Below are 16,488 nucleotides of genomic sequence, written 5' to 3'. Positions count from 1 at the left end.
TTGGTCAGATGTGCTTGACACACAAACAATAGTGATAGTTGTGGCTTACCTGTAGATGCGTTGATTGACACATAACTAGCAGAAAAGCCTTCAGCAGTTATGCTGGAATCAGTAACAAAGAGCAGAACCATCTGATTATCACTGCTGGTTATTGATGGAGGGATGGACCTTCCACAGTATCTGTAATATATAAAGATAAATCAATTGTGCCAGATAACAAAGAGGATCTAATTTAGGGAAAAGTGACAGTGTCTTTGCAAAGGGGCTTGCACCAGGCCCACTAATACTCACCTTGCCATTGCTCCTCATTTCTCTTTGGCAGCTGGTGACAACACCCTGGGCTTCCAGGTATAGGAGAGCATGTGACCTCCTGCTATGTGACAGTGTAGGGGTCCAGCACATGACCAAGGGTCCAGTCCACATGACCAAGGGAGAGACGTCGCAGCACCCTCTAATGTCCAACACCAAGGGCACTGGGGACTTTAGCGTCGGCTGTGTTGGAGGTAGGAGTGCTAGGGGATTGCTGGCAAACATGAGTAACAGTGGGTCACGAAGCCCTTTTGAAAAGACATTATCATTTCATCATGAATGGGCAAGGTGACAGTGTCTCTTTAAATTGGACCTATAATTAAAATCTAAAGTCAAGCTATCTAACAGGAATTTACTAGCACACAGTGAGGTAATAAGTAAAAGAAATGTACTTTTAGCATATCATTTTTGGTTAAAAGAAGAAGAACCATGCATGTGACAGGGCCTATATATCATTCTTCTAGACACCCAGGCACTTATAAGGAATTTACATGACAGGAGGAATATTCTCCCCACTTGTTACTATGATCAATGGATTGCACTGGGGGCATGGTCTAGGAATGCCCTCAAGGAGCATACGATCAAGGGTTCCTATCTGATATGCACACATACAGTACACACCGCTACATACTAGCTTCAATTAACCTACCAGCATGTGTATGGAGTGTAGGAGGAAACTGGTGTACCCGGAGGAAATCCACACAAGCACAGGGAGAACATGCAAACTCCACTTGCCCCACACTATTGGAAGAATAGGGTTGCCCAAGTTTAGGTCCATTTCAAAACCCTGCTGCTGAAATTGCTGATGTTGTAAAGTGTTGAACCAAGTTCTATAGTTGATAATTATAGCTTTTACTGGTAAACTGAATAAGTTAAAATTGCAAGCTTTCGGGACAGAAAAGGTCTCAGGTAACCCATTCAGCTAGCCAATAAAGGCATTTTCCAAAATCATTGTCATAAGACATGCATTTGCTAAATTTGCGGTTTGTTAAACATTTATCAAATGGTGATTTTGTTATGGGATTGGTGCATGTTTTTGGTAGGTTCTGAGAGTTCAACCACATAACAGGTTCTTAATATCCCTTGGGCACTCTACTGGTGAGATCTTTGCATTGAGTTCCCGAGTCTGCACAACTGATTTGGCCACTATGAGGGTTTCCCACTCTCCCTGCTGGATTTTAATTTATTTTATATTACGGAGAATAAAACAAGAGGGGTTGCAAAACACAATGGTAGGTGAGAACACCTAACATTTCCAGTTTTACAAGAGCAGATCTGGGAATCATGATAAGGAGAGCTCACTGTTGGAGTATCCAATACATATACATTAGGGATGTCCCGATACCACTTTTTCAAGACCAAGAAAAAGTACAAGTACTTCGCCTCATGTACTTGCCGATACCAATTGCCGATACTTTTTCTTAAAGGGACAAAAAACAATACAGACTAATGATTTTAGGCCAATTTCCTTATGATTATGAAGAACTTTAATTTAAGACTGATTTATAACAATAAAACATTTGTATTTGCTTTCACACAGCTGTAGTAAAACTACAAACCCGATCATGCATCTGCCTCTGGGATCATTTAACATATTCATGTTTTCAACCGCGATCTGCCCGGTCATCGTGCACGAAACCGAGCAGATGGCTGGGTGGTCACGGAAGATGGCTGGGTGGTCACGGAAGTGAAAATGCCCTGTATCGGGCCCGATACCGAAGCTAGCATCGGTATCGGGACATCCCTAATATACATACCTCCCAACTGTCCCTCATTTGGAACCAAATCCCTCTGTCAATCTTTCCTCCTCAGATTGTCCTTCTTTTTGGTCTGATGTACAGATATCTATGAAAAGGTTCTATTTAACTACCAAAAGTGTTATTTTGCAGTAAAACATTTATCCTATCTCTTAATTATCTTGTTTACTAAAAGCCAGTTAAAAAAGGAAAAGAAATGGTTAAAAAAAACAATTCTGGGTATAACCGATAATTTTTGGCATATAAATTCTTAATGGTTTGCATAACTGGGGGCATGGCAGGGGTGTGTCCATTGCCTATATATATAACTGGGGGCATGTCCGTTGCCTATATATAACTGGGTGCATGGCAGGCCTGTGTCCATTGCCTGAATACATTATGCTGGAAGGTGTCCCTCTTTCACATCTCAGAAAGTCGGGAGATATGCATATAAGAAGCCTGATGCCGGCTCTGAATATCAGACTCAGGCTTGACCTCTTAAGACCACAAAAAATGTCCAAAAAATATTGTAAACTCACCTTCCAATTTTGTTCCCGGTTGCATTCATTGCATTGTCGTATATCTCTAGATAATCTCCATGACAGGCGTACGTCTGCTCCAGGTTGAATGTAGTGAACGTTAACTGTATCAGATTGCCTGATGGCACTGAGATGAGCCACGTGCAGTTGAGACCATGTGGGTACACAGCAGGGTAAATGGGACTTGATATTGTTCCCTCAGGGGTGGTAAGTGTTCCTCCGCAACCTAGACAGAAACAGCACACACTTATCATGAACTGTAAAAGGGAAAAGAGAGTAACTGTTGCTTTCATACAGTATGGGAGACAAATATTTTCTCAGGCAAACCAATATTTATAGAAATACAGTGCTAAGAGAGCTGTTAAGTCACTATTTACAATGCACTAAACTAAGAAACATTAATATTGATTGGTTAATGTGTACGGAACTTAGCAAGCTAATTAGGACAGAACTTCGATCTAAAGAAAAATGTTTCTATGGTTATTGACTTCATAGATAGCTTTGCAGGCAAAATCCACTATGGTTGGTCACATGACAATGAGGATTTGCCACCACTACTTATGGGACAAAGTGAGTACATGCTGCAGAATCGTTCAGTTTAGTGTTAGGCTTTAGTTAGGGGGTTAAGTTAGTGTTAGGGTCAAAGATAGAGAATTACTTTAGCTTTTAGGAATACAGCTTGGGTTTGGTTTTAGAGGGTCAGTTTACATTTAAAGCCCCCCCTGGCTAGAACCTCAGTTGGGTTTTATGTACTGTCCCCATTAAGAAGACTTTCCCTTTACTTCTTTAACTATGTAACACTCATACCATAGACAGGAAGTGAGAAGGAATCTCCATAATGGAGACGCAAAAACCTCTTCCGCACTGTAGAATAATTTTTTTGTTTTTATTGCTGTTTCTGTCACCACTGGAGACATTTCTAGCTGTGCATGCCTGCGCAATGTATTCTCCAGCAGGGGAGCATGTGAGAGGGTGACAACCTAAAAGCACAACTGGGAGACATTTGCTACCCTAAACAGGAAGTGTCTGCACAAGGACCTCCATGCCAGGATCACCAGGTATTCTTTTAAGGAAATCTGCAGATTTATGAATAACAGCTTTTGGAATTACATTGACACGTGTAAGCTTACATGAGATGCTAGTGATTGGATATTGATCTACTTTAAGTATTAGGTGCTGGTTTGTTGTTAGTGATACTTTTAGGCTTTGGGACAGATAGGGAAGCCTTAGTTCTTAACTTACTTTCAATGCCCCTGTTCCAAAGAATGATAACACTGGGCTCCCAACACTTAAACCTTTCATACAGCTAATAGCAGAGCTGCTCCGATGTGTACATATATTCTTTTTTTAATGATTTTGTCTCAGTTTCTGCATTGAGAAGAACTTTTAGCACGCAAATTATCTGATCTATAAAGCCATATATTAATATATATGTAGCACAATGTCTTTAACCATTGTTTGTTCCTTAGCATGCATGATGTATAATGAGAATATTGGAGCAATGTGGAGAATGTAACTGACCAACAGACTGGACTATCTCATTTGCAAACAGAAGACAGCAGCCCACTATAATCCTATAATGCAATAAACTTTGCAGCTCACAGGATATCCCACTGGACCTCCTCCCGGTGACTTGTTTCACTTCGGAGAGTTTAACCTTAGAAACCCTACAGTTAAACGTCTCTCTTTCAAATGCGTCAGTAAGAGTGTTTAGAAGTAAACTGATGGAGGCGAAGTTGCAGGAGAGCCAGCAGATGAGGAATGAGAGGAACACGTGTGCCTTGAGCAGAATATGGTCCTGGAATGGTTGCAACACTGAATTAGTTTAAAATAAGGCTTGTAAAGCTGCGTCAAGGTAAAAGATAATCTTCAGCTGCTGATTTCAGCCAGCCCAGGCAGCAACTTCTCGTGAATGGACCACAGAATAAAGCCTCAGAAGACAATCCCAAGGAGAAATAGAGTTCAGATACAGAATACATCTTATGTGACTTACCTCAATACCCGACTATATGTGAAAGAAACATGACTATATGAGGACAACACTAAAATAAAAAATGGAATATGCTTACCTTCAACTAGTGAGCTATACGAGGCTAAAAAGCCATGATTTATAGTGGAAGCATCAGTTACAAACTTGACATACAAGCTTCTCTGGGTTGAATAGGCTGGTGGAGGAACATCTGGGCCGCAGTATTTTCCAATCAAAGGAGAGTCTAGCGATGGCCCATCTCTGACCTGTAGAAATATGTGTTTGAGGGACATCTTCATAGATATATATAAAAAAACACTTACTGTATAAATTCCTTCAAACCACAAGACGTTATTTTTCTTTTTGGCTGGCATAGCTAATCTAACTTGAACCTGTCAAAATGGTCATAAAGCCCAACTCCAGCTAGAATTCTTAGCCAGTCTGTAAACATTTTAGACCCTCTGTAATATCATGTCTGGAATAAAGGCTCCAAACATTCCACTCTACAAATAAAAATGCCTTTATAGGAATCTGGGTCCCAGCTGGATAGATTATGTTCACTTTCTGTTCCAGTAGTACGACAGGAAGGGAAGGGAAATGTATCTAATGTGAACACATATAGCAATAACTTTAGACAGAGGTTCTAACTCTTCCCCATTCTATCTAAATTGAAAAATTTTGGTCAGTGTTCTTTTTTAAATTGGGATTGCTGCCCTGGAAGTTGATTAATGTGATACTTTGACACAAGGCCCAAGTTATAAAGCAGCAGTATGGTCTTACCACGGCCATACCGCTGCTTTTTTTTAAAAATGCAAATGTATAAATTATTATTATTATACAGGATTTATATAGCGCCAACAGTTTGTGCAGCGCTTTATAATATAAGGAAGACATTACAATCACAATACAATTCAAGACAATATGGTAAAGAGGGCCCTGTCCCTGAGGGCATAGTGGTGAGCTTTACAGTTGTGCTTAGTGCTCCAATTCCTAAATGGTAAAGGTTTGCTGTACAAATTAATTTAGTTTAGAAGGACAAAAAAGACTGGGTGGAAAGCCCGGCATGTGACCCCAGCTTTTTCTCAAATCACAGGGTTCTTTCTGATGCGTTAAGCAGATAGAACTCTGTAGGAAATTCCAGGCACCGCACAGCTGCCTGCATTTTATGAATGGTCCGTGAATGGGTGTGGAGTAACTTTGTGGTGTTCAGCAGAATCTGCTCTCCACTATATTGCCCCTTAGAAGATGGGGCGAGCTCAATCTAGGCCTCGTTATTGATGTTCTCCACTAGAACAGTAGTTGTATCCCTAGGGTTCCTCACTTATATCAATTTCGATTTTTGGAGGTGGTGAATTGTGTTACATGGAGTTAATTCAGCTCCAAAGAGCATGTTTCTCCAAAGAGATCAAATGAGATCAAATAAGTGTGCAGGTCTAAGGAGAAAGGTTGTTGTGCCAACAGAGGTAGCTTAGTATCAAATACAGTGTGTCTAGCTAAATTGAGTGGACTTACCTCAACATAATTAGAGTTGCACAGTGTACCCGTTAGGAGGCCGAAGGAGTCAAAGCTAAACAGAACCACTTCTCCATCTGGCTGAGTGATGATCCATTCACAGGTCCTCTCTCGGTAGTAAGGATTTGGGTAGTGTGGAGTCCGAATGGTTCCAGCACCAGACAGAGCTCCTCCACATGCTGAAGAACCAAAGAATGTTTATGTCAAATGGCGTCAATGCTCTCATTAAAAAAAGACAACTGTACCTTGGGTACAAATAATGCGTGCTGACCAGATGAACAAATACTTTCCTCCTTGATCCAGAGATCTCTCCTGTGCAGCCCTTTGTACCTCCAACAGCTATTTCTAGACATTTTAAGCAAAAATGTTCCCACCGTGTCTTCTAAGCTCCACGGCCACATTCATTCCTAATGGGTAAGCCGTACTTATGGTGGCCTTCAGCAGTCCAGCACTAAGAAGCAGATACAGTATTTTCAGTGGAAAGGCAGTACAGCTCCAAGCAGGGCTGCACAGTGTAGATCACTGAATTGAGGAGGAAGGTAAGTATTTGTCCAGGTGAGCAGCACTCAGGAGTTTGGGGGTAAATAATTATAGAACAGTTGTACAAAAGGTATAGTTCTCCTATTCACAGAGGTGTGATAAAAGATAAACAAAATTCATTAATTTAACTTGTTAAATATTATATAAAATAAAGACTGAACTACAGACATATAAAATGTATATATATGACACATATGTATGTTAACTGTATATTTAGCTGTTGGCCTTGTATTTGGCATGAAAATAAAGTAGCCCGCTTCACAAAATATGGGCTCTTATAAGCCTGTGAAGGTTCTCATTCGTCCAGGTCATGGTATATCTGTAAAAAAAAAGTCAAGGACTCTGGACTTGCTGTATTTTTCTTGAAGATGTTTAACTGGACATCCGACCAGCTTTCTCAATTCACTCTGAATTGAAAAAGCTGGCCGAAATGTCCAGTGAAACACCTTCAAGAAAAATACAGCAAGTCCAGTTGCCTTGACTTGTTTTTTACACATATGGGCTCTTATAGCTTTAGCCGATCTAAAAATTATATTTCTGTTTTGAGTTGGGGCTTGGGGGTTACATTGCTCACCATTTTCTTACAGTTTTTGAAATCTCCAGCTTCTGCATTTAATTTCCCACCTCCAACCACCTGCCACAACTATTACAAGGATGTTTCCCTCTCCATTTTGGACTGACCCTACAACATACTCACCAACTTGATAGAAAGCTCGGAAACCCGATGCTGTGGCTGAGGCATCTGACTTGAATTTCACCCACAGTGTGTTGGAGCTTGACGTTATGACAGCAGGAATTGTTTTGTTACAGTATCTGCCAATCAGCGGTGCCGTCTCTGAACCTCCATCTCTAATCTACACAAAAGAAGAATATATTATCTGTAAATATACATACTCTCATTTCATTTTTTCAAAGAAATGTTTAATTCAAATTCAGACAGCAAACTTTGTAACCCAGCAGAGACCTTGTTTCTGAGGTGTTTATAATGCAATGGTTCTCTCATGGGGGCTTTTCATACCATGAACAGGTGTACATTTAAAGTGCCACTAAACCGAGGAGATAAATCTTAAAAATACATTCAAGTACCTTAACTATTAAAAAATGGATCTTATTTGTGTATCACTCAGCTGTAGATCCTCAAACCATCTCTGAATTCATGCTGACACTCTCCTTCCTTCTGGAGGTTTTTTGTTTCCCATGGTCCCTATGTGTGTTGTAAAGTTGCCCAACGCTCCAAGCTCGCTCCTGGATTGCAACATCACTACAAATTAGTAAACTAAACATAAGATTGTAGTCCATCACAGGAGTGAGCTTGGAGTGGTGGCTACTTTACAACACACACAAGGACCATGGAAAACAAAAAACCTTCAGAAGAAAGGACAGTGCCAGCATGAATTCAGAGATGATTTGAGGATCTACAGCCGAGTGATAGATAAATAAGATACATAAATAAGATAAGATACAAGAGTAGTGTCACTTCAACTTTTTTCATCACTGCGGTCAAAATTGATCATCAATGTGACCACATCAACTGTTAGAAGGAACATTCTGAGAACAAATTTTCTCAAACTAAATTCTACTGGTGTATGTCCAGCTGTAAGGGGTTGATTAAGAAAACTTCTGCCCAGCCATATGCCGGGCGAATGCCATCAGCACAGAATTTCCACTGCTAGATAAAGCCAAGAAGCATAAGAGTTACCAAAAATCACTCTGACCCTCAACCTTTACCTAGTTATTCACCTTATCAGGACATCTAATCATGATCAACCCTTAAAGCGTGTCTTCAGCCAAAGCTATTATTCGTTTTTCTTAGCCTGGGGAAGAGTTAGAACCGCTCTATGTGTGCTCTAATAATTGAACTGAATAATTGCCAGGACAGGAAATTATGGGAAGTCTCTCCAGCTGGAATACAGACACAAAGCCATGTTTAGTATGTGTATGAGGGTGCTTTGATTTGATTAAAGCCTGAACTTAATTCAGTATGTAAGAAGGAATGTCTAGAAGTGTTATTTGCACCCATCAAATTTATCTTTTGCCTTGAAAAATTGAAGTGCAAGTCCTAAGCCTAGGCAGACCTGTAGTTGTAGAACTGCAGTGTGAGATCATCTAAGGCACTCCTGCCTTTAACAACTAGTCTCACATGCTTTAGAGTGAGATTTTTTGATGTCACTATTATCCTGCTCACTGTTCTTCTTGCTACAGAGGAAGCTGTACCTGGTAACCTTCTGCTTCTGCTTCATCTGTGATTTCTACATTTCAACTATTGCTTCTTGATCATTACCCCACCAGTCATTAGGTGGGACAGTTCTGACATTGGGAAGCCAAACCCTGCCTTTACCAAGATGGCTGCCTTCACACGGTGCTAAACAAAATGCATGGTAAATGAGTAATGGGGAAAATATCAGCTGAAGTGAGCCTACAGTCAATACTGGTGACCAGTCCTTTATCCCCTGCTAGCCTTATTTTTTGTTACAGCTTCCACATTACAATTTTTCTTTTCAAAGACCCAAATGCCCATAATACCTCAATAATTGTCAGGGAACAGCCACTACTGCTCTGTAAATCCATATGGGTAAATCTGAGGTTGATTTGTTCATCACGTCCTTGTGTGATAATGTAAATACATTGCTTGTCTCCTGTGTAAGCATTTGGCCATGATGGAGATGTGATGAAACCTTCAGTATCTGTGAGGTTTCCTCCACACGTAGCACCAGCTGAAACACACAGAATATAAAATACAGGCACATTACCTAATCATGTATCTCTTATCTATGTAATCATTTTTTAAGAAAACAAACAAAACCATACAGCTGTTCCATTCTAGTATGAGTTACCGATTAAGGCATCACCTAATGCCTCTGAATAACAAAATGCAAGTGATATAAGCACCTCACAACCACACTGAAAATCCATCTTTTATTTCCATCAACAGATCAAAAACATTTACAGTCATAGATAAACCCTAAGGTAAAAACATCTACGCGTTTCGATTCTAACGTGGTCTTTTATCAGCCCATAATTTTTTTAGCTGCAATATATTCTACAGCATTTTACAGAGCATACGCAAACTTTTTGGCTATCTTCAGGAGTTTTTAATTTAAAGCCCAACAACAACCCAAACTTTTTATTTCATTTTGAATAGAGAGGGGAAGGGTTAGTGCAACGGGGAAGTGAGCGGGGAAGTTTTTATGGCAACTCTCACCCTATTGAGGAGATCTCTCCTCACTTCCCATCAAAACAAAAGTTTGTCTCCAAGAAGGACACAGAGAAGAACAAAAACACATTTTTAGCAGAGTGAGTGAGGATCAAAACTGCCTGTCCTAGTGATAACCTCTTCCACCAACTCCACTGCCCCCCCCCCTTTCCATTTATTGTTTGGGCATCACAAGAACGGGAAGCAAGGGAAAGCCTACACCAGTCTGTGATGCCATTGGGGATATTTTTCCCCACTATTCACCCTCATCCTAAACTTCACACGTTTCACTTTTATTAAAAATACCCCTCCCTATACACAAACACACAGACACAATCAAATTCTAGGACCAGTTTTGTACAGAGGACAACTAGCCTACTATACATTCTTGTGGGAGGAAATTGGAGCTCCCAGAAGAAGCCCATGAGGACATGGGAAGCACGGACAGCATTTTATGGAGACAGAATTTTTTACAGGTGTCCACACAACAATAACATATGCTACAATGCTCATACTCACAGGATGACGTTATGTAGGTGATGTGAAATCCTCTGTCTGTTAATGTGCTGTCAGAATGGAAGTGAATCCAGGCATATGGGCCTGATGTCTGGATAGGGGCAGGTGACATGGTGCTGCAGTATTTATCAAGAAGAGTATCTTGGGACAGGAGGCCATCTCGAATCTATTGCAAAGAAAATACAATTTAACAAATCAGAAACCATCTATATCTACAGGGAGCAATTGTGAAAACTCTTGGCAGTGCACCTAAAGAGGACTTTTAAGGATACCTTTAATCATCATGCTGTATGGGAAACACTGCAAAAGTGTAAACGCACTTCTGACTCGTAAGGATTTACTATCTTATAGGTAACATTTAGAAATGGTAATTCTGCCTAAGCAATACCTTAAAAATCTATATAAAAAAGGCTGGAAATCTTCCTTGAAAAATAGCAGTGTACTCCCTGTGCCTATGCACTCCTATCCTCTAACGGTCTAACCTGTATATCTGCAATGTAAGATCATGTACTATGACACTGACTGCCAGTCTATCCAGATTTGGAGTGAGATTTGCTGATTTTATTAATGTACTGCTGATTGTTTTCCATGCTGTAGAGGAAGTTCTACCTGAGGACCTGCAGTGAAAGGATCTACCTGCTTCTGCTGCATTCATTCTGTGACTATGTGCTTTCTCTACCTCTCCTGCTGTTACTTGATCATTACCCCACCAGTTATCAAATCACTATTCATCAGATCACCAGTTATCAGATCACCAGTCATCAAACCACCAGTCATCAGACCACCAGTCATCAGATCACCAATCATAATTGGGACAACTCTGACATGAAGCAGCAAAACCCTGCTTCTTAACCTCCAGACAGAGATGGTACAAAGCAAGGTATGGTAACAAGTAATGGGGAAAAGATCAGCTGCTGGGAGACTACAGACAAAACTGGCAACTAGACTTCTGCTTGCGCTTTTTTGGGCACAGCTTCCACGGTTCAGGTTCTCTTTAAGTTGGTCGAAATGCGTGCTAGAAGACTTCAAACTGTACCATCATTGTTCAATTTGTATAAAAACTACTGCACAAGAATATTTATCTCCTGCACCATTAAGACAGAGTTAGGTTCTGTCTCAGATGAGTCATTATTCACTGCAAGCAGCCCCACACAGATTGTGCAGGTTTCTTCTTCAGGAATCTGCATTTGTAAGGATCTGTATGTTCCCTTTTAAGATGTTGTAACAGTACAGCCTTTCCTCTGCGAAATAGCAGTGTGTATGTGAAAAGGACTCACTTGTATTCTGACCCTGTCAGATTAGAAATATCAGGCTGTAAAGTCCCCATGAAAACTGACCTGTCTGGTGAGTTCAGAGCTGATGATTGTTTGGGTTCTTGGAAAAAAGATAAATAAAACTGTCAAATCAGCATCTCTTATCAGACTTGAGCTCAGGAAGGAGATATAATTACTTTACAGCCTGATGATTATGCGCTGATAGAGTGAGGAAACAAGTAAATAATCAAAAATAGAGTAATCACTAAGAGGTAAATTGGATTATTATAACATTTTAAGAGAAAAGACTCAGATTATTACATACTGCATGCCCTTTTTGACTGTTTTTGTTTAAAAGGTTACCTGTATTATACTTCCAAAATGGCTCTTACACCCATGAAGAATGCAGGATTGCCACATATACTCTCCCCTTACATATCCTAGCCCACTTCCATCTATGAAACATCTAAGTAAATATTGCAGGTTGTGGTGTTTCCTGAAGGGTTCCTCCTAGAGTGGGTCTTCTCAAAGTCAATAAGTGCATAAAGATAAATGGGTATTGTTCAGTACAACTTACAAGTGTATCTAAAGCCAAACCTTTTTTTCACTTTTGCATGGAAATGGGGAGATGTACCCCTTTTTTGTGCTGGTGACAGCAAATCCAAAATTATGAGTAGTCACTCCAATAAGAACAGCATGGAAATGTTCCGGTAAGAATAGTCATTCTGGTGTCTAATTAGGGATTCCACTTATTTTGGAGAGATTTACTCTCAGTTGTATCTGTGGAGGAGGAAGTAAAGATAATTCTTCCAAGTGGGACATAGATGGCAAAATAACCTGACGGGGTGCTATCCAAAATTAAAAGGACAACAGTTTTGGCTTTAGATGTACATCATTTTTTTGTTTTTTTTAAGTGTATACAGGACAATTTGAACCAAGCTGTACCTCCAAATAATCATTTTCACATTTGGCATGATGTTCGAGATTCAGCGTTCCAAAGGTAAATGTGATATAAAGCCCTGGGTCAGCAGAAATTGTCCAGTAGCAGTCTCGATTAGGAGGATAATTACCAGGGTAACCAGGAGATAGAATGGACCCGTAAGGATCTGACAGGTGACCTCCGCACTCTAAATAAAAATAGAATATTATTTCAGGCAAATAGTTTCCTCAATCACTTTTGGTTTTTCTTTAAAATGTAACTAGTCTTTTGATTTAAATCAACTAAAAACATTACATTTCAAGTGCAAATTCTTGCAGTTCACTTCCTTGGAAAGCAATCTCACCCAGAACAGAAGGCTGTCCCCTACCAAAATGTTGTAGACGAGGACCTTTGCTCTTTGTGTGGAAGCAGTGACCTCTCTGCAGCAATCTGATACACCCCATGCTGAGTCAGAGCTACAGCTCTTAAATCACTACAGCTCATTCTCTCTGCAGATTGACGAGCTCTAGCTCTGAGTTAGCAGGGGGTATTTCAGACTTCTGCAGAGGGATCACTGCTTCTACACAGAGAGCAAAGGTCCTTGTCTACAGCATGCTGGCAGGGGACGGACTTCTACGCCGGACGTGGCTCCCTACTGAAGAAAACAAAACTGTAAGACTTTGCACACCTTTTTGAAATACAGCAGAGACACCATTGTAATATAGGACCCGCTAGCTATTTATCTATTTCATTTTATAGGAAGAATGGTTTGCACCTGGTGGACGAGACTCCCAGCTTATCCGAAATCCCCCAGCGGTAAATTTCTCATCAGATTTAAACCAGATATACAAAGCATTGTGGGAACTGAAAAGTTCAGCGGGGATTGTGGTGCCGCAGAATTTTCCCAGCGCGGAGGCTGATACTGAGTCTCCATCATGGATTTGCAGGAAGTCAAAACTGCACCTGGAACTTGACTCCAGCTGAAAATAAGGGAATGTGATGCGCAGGATCTAAAAAAAAGAAAAAGGACATAATAGTGACGAGAAATACACTGAAGTGTTTGAAAACGGTCCATGATGCCCTTATAGACAATACACACACAGTTCTCCTTTCACGCACTGAATATGAAGCCATTTATGAGATATCTTGATAGTCACCTTATTCTATTAGATGAGCTGTTCACAGAATCTGTTTTTTGAATTACCGCCCATTTGACACAAGAAAGATCGGATGGTACTTATTATTCTACAATAGCTGGAGTTACAGTGGTTATCTGGGTGTGTTGTATTAAAAGGTCATCCAACCCAAAATTTACATTTCCATTTTTGGTAGACGCTGGAGAATTAATGCCCCTGACAGTTTTCTTTTTTGTTTTCCATGCAAAATGGCTTACTAGGTATTTCCTTAAAATTTTGGTGAAAAATCAGGAGATGTATATGAAATGTTACCTAAATGCAATGGCGAAGACAAAATTAAGGTGGCATTTTGTAGCTTTTCTGCGTACAATGAGCTCCTGAGGGTTATGGAAGTTATTTTCAATGATCCTAGACCAGTCAGCAAAATGTATTAGTCTCCATGCCGACAGGGTATAGGACAGGGTATAGGAGCAGCCTTAAATCAAAGTGCCAAACCACCAGATTTAGGACAATATAGAGTTAATAGATAGTGCTGGTGTTCAGGAAAGTGGAAATTATTCGGGAAGTGGAAGACTGGATAGAAACAGAGCATTGAAGGGCAATTTCAAAGACCACTAATGAAAAATACATTTAAATACACTTTTTAAAAGTCTGGACTTTACACCTGGATCTCTCACAGCTTCACTGTCCACCTGTGTATCAATAATCTTCTTCCCTCCAGTCCTGCTTTCATAGGCTCTCAGGAGGACCAATGCAGAGACAGCGCAGAGCTCCCAAACACCAAAACAACCTTCCCTTTCCTTCCCTTTACCATGTCAGCCAATTAACATAGAACTTCAAGCAGGTGTCCTCTCTACACTTACACCAAACCGTCCAGTTTCACATGGATTCAATTCATATGGCTTGAACATATCTAGTAAGAATCCACCTTCAAGCAACCCAAACCCCACCGCAGATACTTTTCAAACACTGACCCTTTTTTGAAAACTACTTCCAATTTGCTAAGACTTTTAGTTTGTGTTACATAAAAGAACTTTGAGGCACATTCAGGAGATATACTTGCTTACGCTCTCTTTTCTGAAAAAAAATCCTCTTTATTCATTCTATATTTTAGCTATACCTGTATATGGTAGGGCAGGACTATTCGTTTTTGTGTGTCTTTGGACCAGTCATATCCGCAGACCAATTCTGTTCTATATTCCAGAACAACAAAAATAAATCTGTTTAATTGGAAAACCATACAGCTGAAAAGCAAGAAAGTGCACAGGAAACCAAAACATTTATTAAATGATGAAGACCTGTCCAAGCCAACAATAAAAGTCTCCTAGAGGGCGTAAACTCCTTTAAATGAAGTGATTTAAAATTAGTTTGGATCATGGAAACAAAGAACAATGGAGACCGTTGTACTCGCGTGCCAAAGCAAAGCTGCAGGAAGGGGGCGTGAAATTGTGACCAGGTGGTTATGCCAGTGAAAATGCCCCAAAACATCTAAAACTTGTCAGAACCATATGGGAGAAGCCAATGTTGACTCTTTATTAAGTGAGCAAAAATCATTTACTGGCTACAATTATTCTACAAGTGTTTAGCAAAATAAGGTGCAATACCATCGTTGGCTGCCAACTTTTTCTGGTGATACGTCAATTTTATTGAAGACACAAAAATGCCATCATAGTTACACAAACACATAACGTGACAAGGATCTTAGAAAACTGGTTTGCAGATTCGTATATGCTTTTGCTATGTAAGTATCAAGATAAGCCATTCAAGGATACTAAGTTCTGTGGAAGAGTTTCTGTTTTAAGTATAATGTATTATCATTGCAAGAAACATTTTTAATAAAGTTAAAGTGTATGTAAACCCAATTGTTAAAATATCATGTTTGTGATACACAGTGTTTTAGCAAAACTAAACGTCATTCAGTTAGAGTTTACATCTACTTTAAAATGTATAAAGGGCTATGCACCCCCATATTCTTATGAGACAGTCCTCAGGCGTTGTTTTTGACCATTCGGAACTAAAGCACTACATTGTGGGAAGGAAGGGGTAATGTCATATGTTCCCCATACCTGGAAGTACTGGGAAATTCTCAGGCAATCTGGTAGCAGTCTGGGACAGCAGGGGAGCAGGAGAAGGTAAGTACTGGTACCTTATGGTCTCGCCTATAAAATGTAATCCCATTGCTTTCTCATCTGTAGGTTTAGTTAAACATATTTAATTTCCTTCCTTATTTGTTTACTTTTTGCAATACAATATTATCTTCATTTTTTTCTCACCTTATCTGCTTCTGTTTTTATAACCCAGTAACAGCTCATATTGTGACCGTATGATTCATTGCCTGGATTGCTGGGGTAACTTAGTGTCCCATTTAAACCAGTTAAAACACCTCCACAAGCTGAATGAAAAGAAATAAAATCATCAAAAACCGTTCACTTATAGCAGATGTTCAGTAAAGAGAACACTGGATACATCAGTCAGTAAGGGGAAAACAGAGCACAGCAGTCAGTAAGGGGAATGCAGGACAAAGTAGTCAGTAAGGGGAATGCAGGACACAGCAGTCAGTAAGTTAAACACAGGACAAAGTAGTCAGTAAGGGGAACGCAGGAAACAGCACTCAGTAAGGGAAACACAGGACAAAGTAGTCAGTAAGGGGAACGCAGGACACAGCAGTCAGTAAGGGAAACAAAGGAAAAGTAGTCAGTAAGGGAAACACAGGAAAAGTAGTCAGTAAGGGGAATGCAGGACACAGCAGTCAGTAAGGAGAACACAGGACACAGCAGTCTGTAAAGGGAATGTATGACACAGCAGTAAGTAAGCAGAAAGCAGAACACAGCAGTGAGTAAGGGGAACACAGGACACAGCAGTCAGT

The 16,488-nt window shown here is 40.1% G+C and overlaps 1 protein-coding gene across 1 annotated transcript in view; it reads right to left on the bottom strand.

Annotated features, from left to right (window-relative positions):
• CUBN (cubilin) overlaps positions 1 to 16,488 on the bottom strand; it is a 152,952-nt gene that overhangs the window by 112,418 nt on the left and 24,046 nt on the right. The window contains exons 13-22 of the mRNA XM_018564195.1: positions 15,896 to 16,014; positions 13,262 to 13,496; positions 12,513 to 12,694; positions 10,318 to 10,480; positions 9,129 to 9,319; positions 7,303 to 7,459; positions 6,066 to 6,244; positions 4,654 to 4,819; positions 2,585 to 2,810; positions 50 to 180 (exon numbers count right to left, since the gene is read on the bottom strand). Coding sequence (XP_018419697.1) covers positions 50 to 180; positions 2,585 to 2,810; positions 4,654 to 4,819; positions 6,066 to 6,244; positions 7,303 to 7,459; positions 9,129 to 9,319; positions 10,318 to 10,480; positions 12,513 to 12,694; positions 13,262 to 13,496; positions 15,896 to 16,014 — 1,749 coding nt within the window. The remainder of the gene's footprint in view (positions 1 to 49; positions 181 to 2,584; positions 2,811 to 4,653; positions 4,820 to 6,065; positions 6,245 to 7,302; positions 7,460 to 9,128; positions 9,320 to 10,317; positions 10,481 to 12,512; positions 12,695 to 13,261; positions 13,497 to 15,895; positions 16,015 to 16,488) is intronic.

The sequence above is a fragment of the Nanorana parkeri genome, unplaced genomic scaffold (assembly GCF_000935625.1).
Source record: "Nanorana parkeri isolate BGI_ZX_2015 unplaced genomic scaffold, ASM93562v1 scaffold23, whole genome shotgun sequence".
Lineage (NCBI taxonomy): Eukaryota > Metazoa > Chordata > Amphibia > Anura > Dicroglossidae > Nanorana > Nanorana parkeri.
Note: the sequence above shows the minus strand (reverse complement) of the source record. Positions and strands in the feature narration are given on the sequence as shown.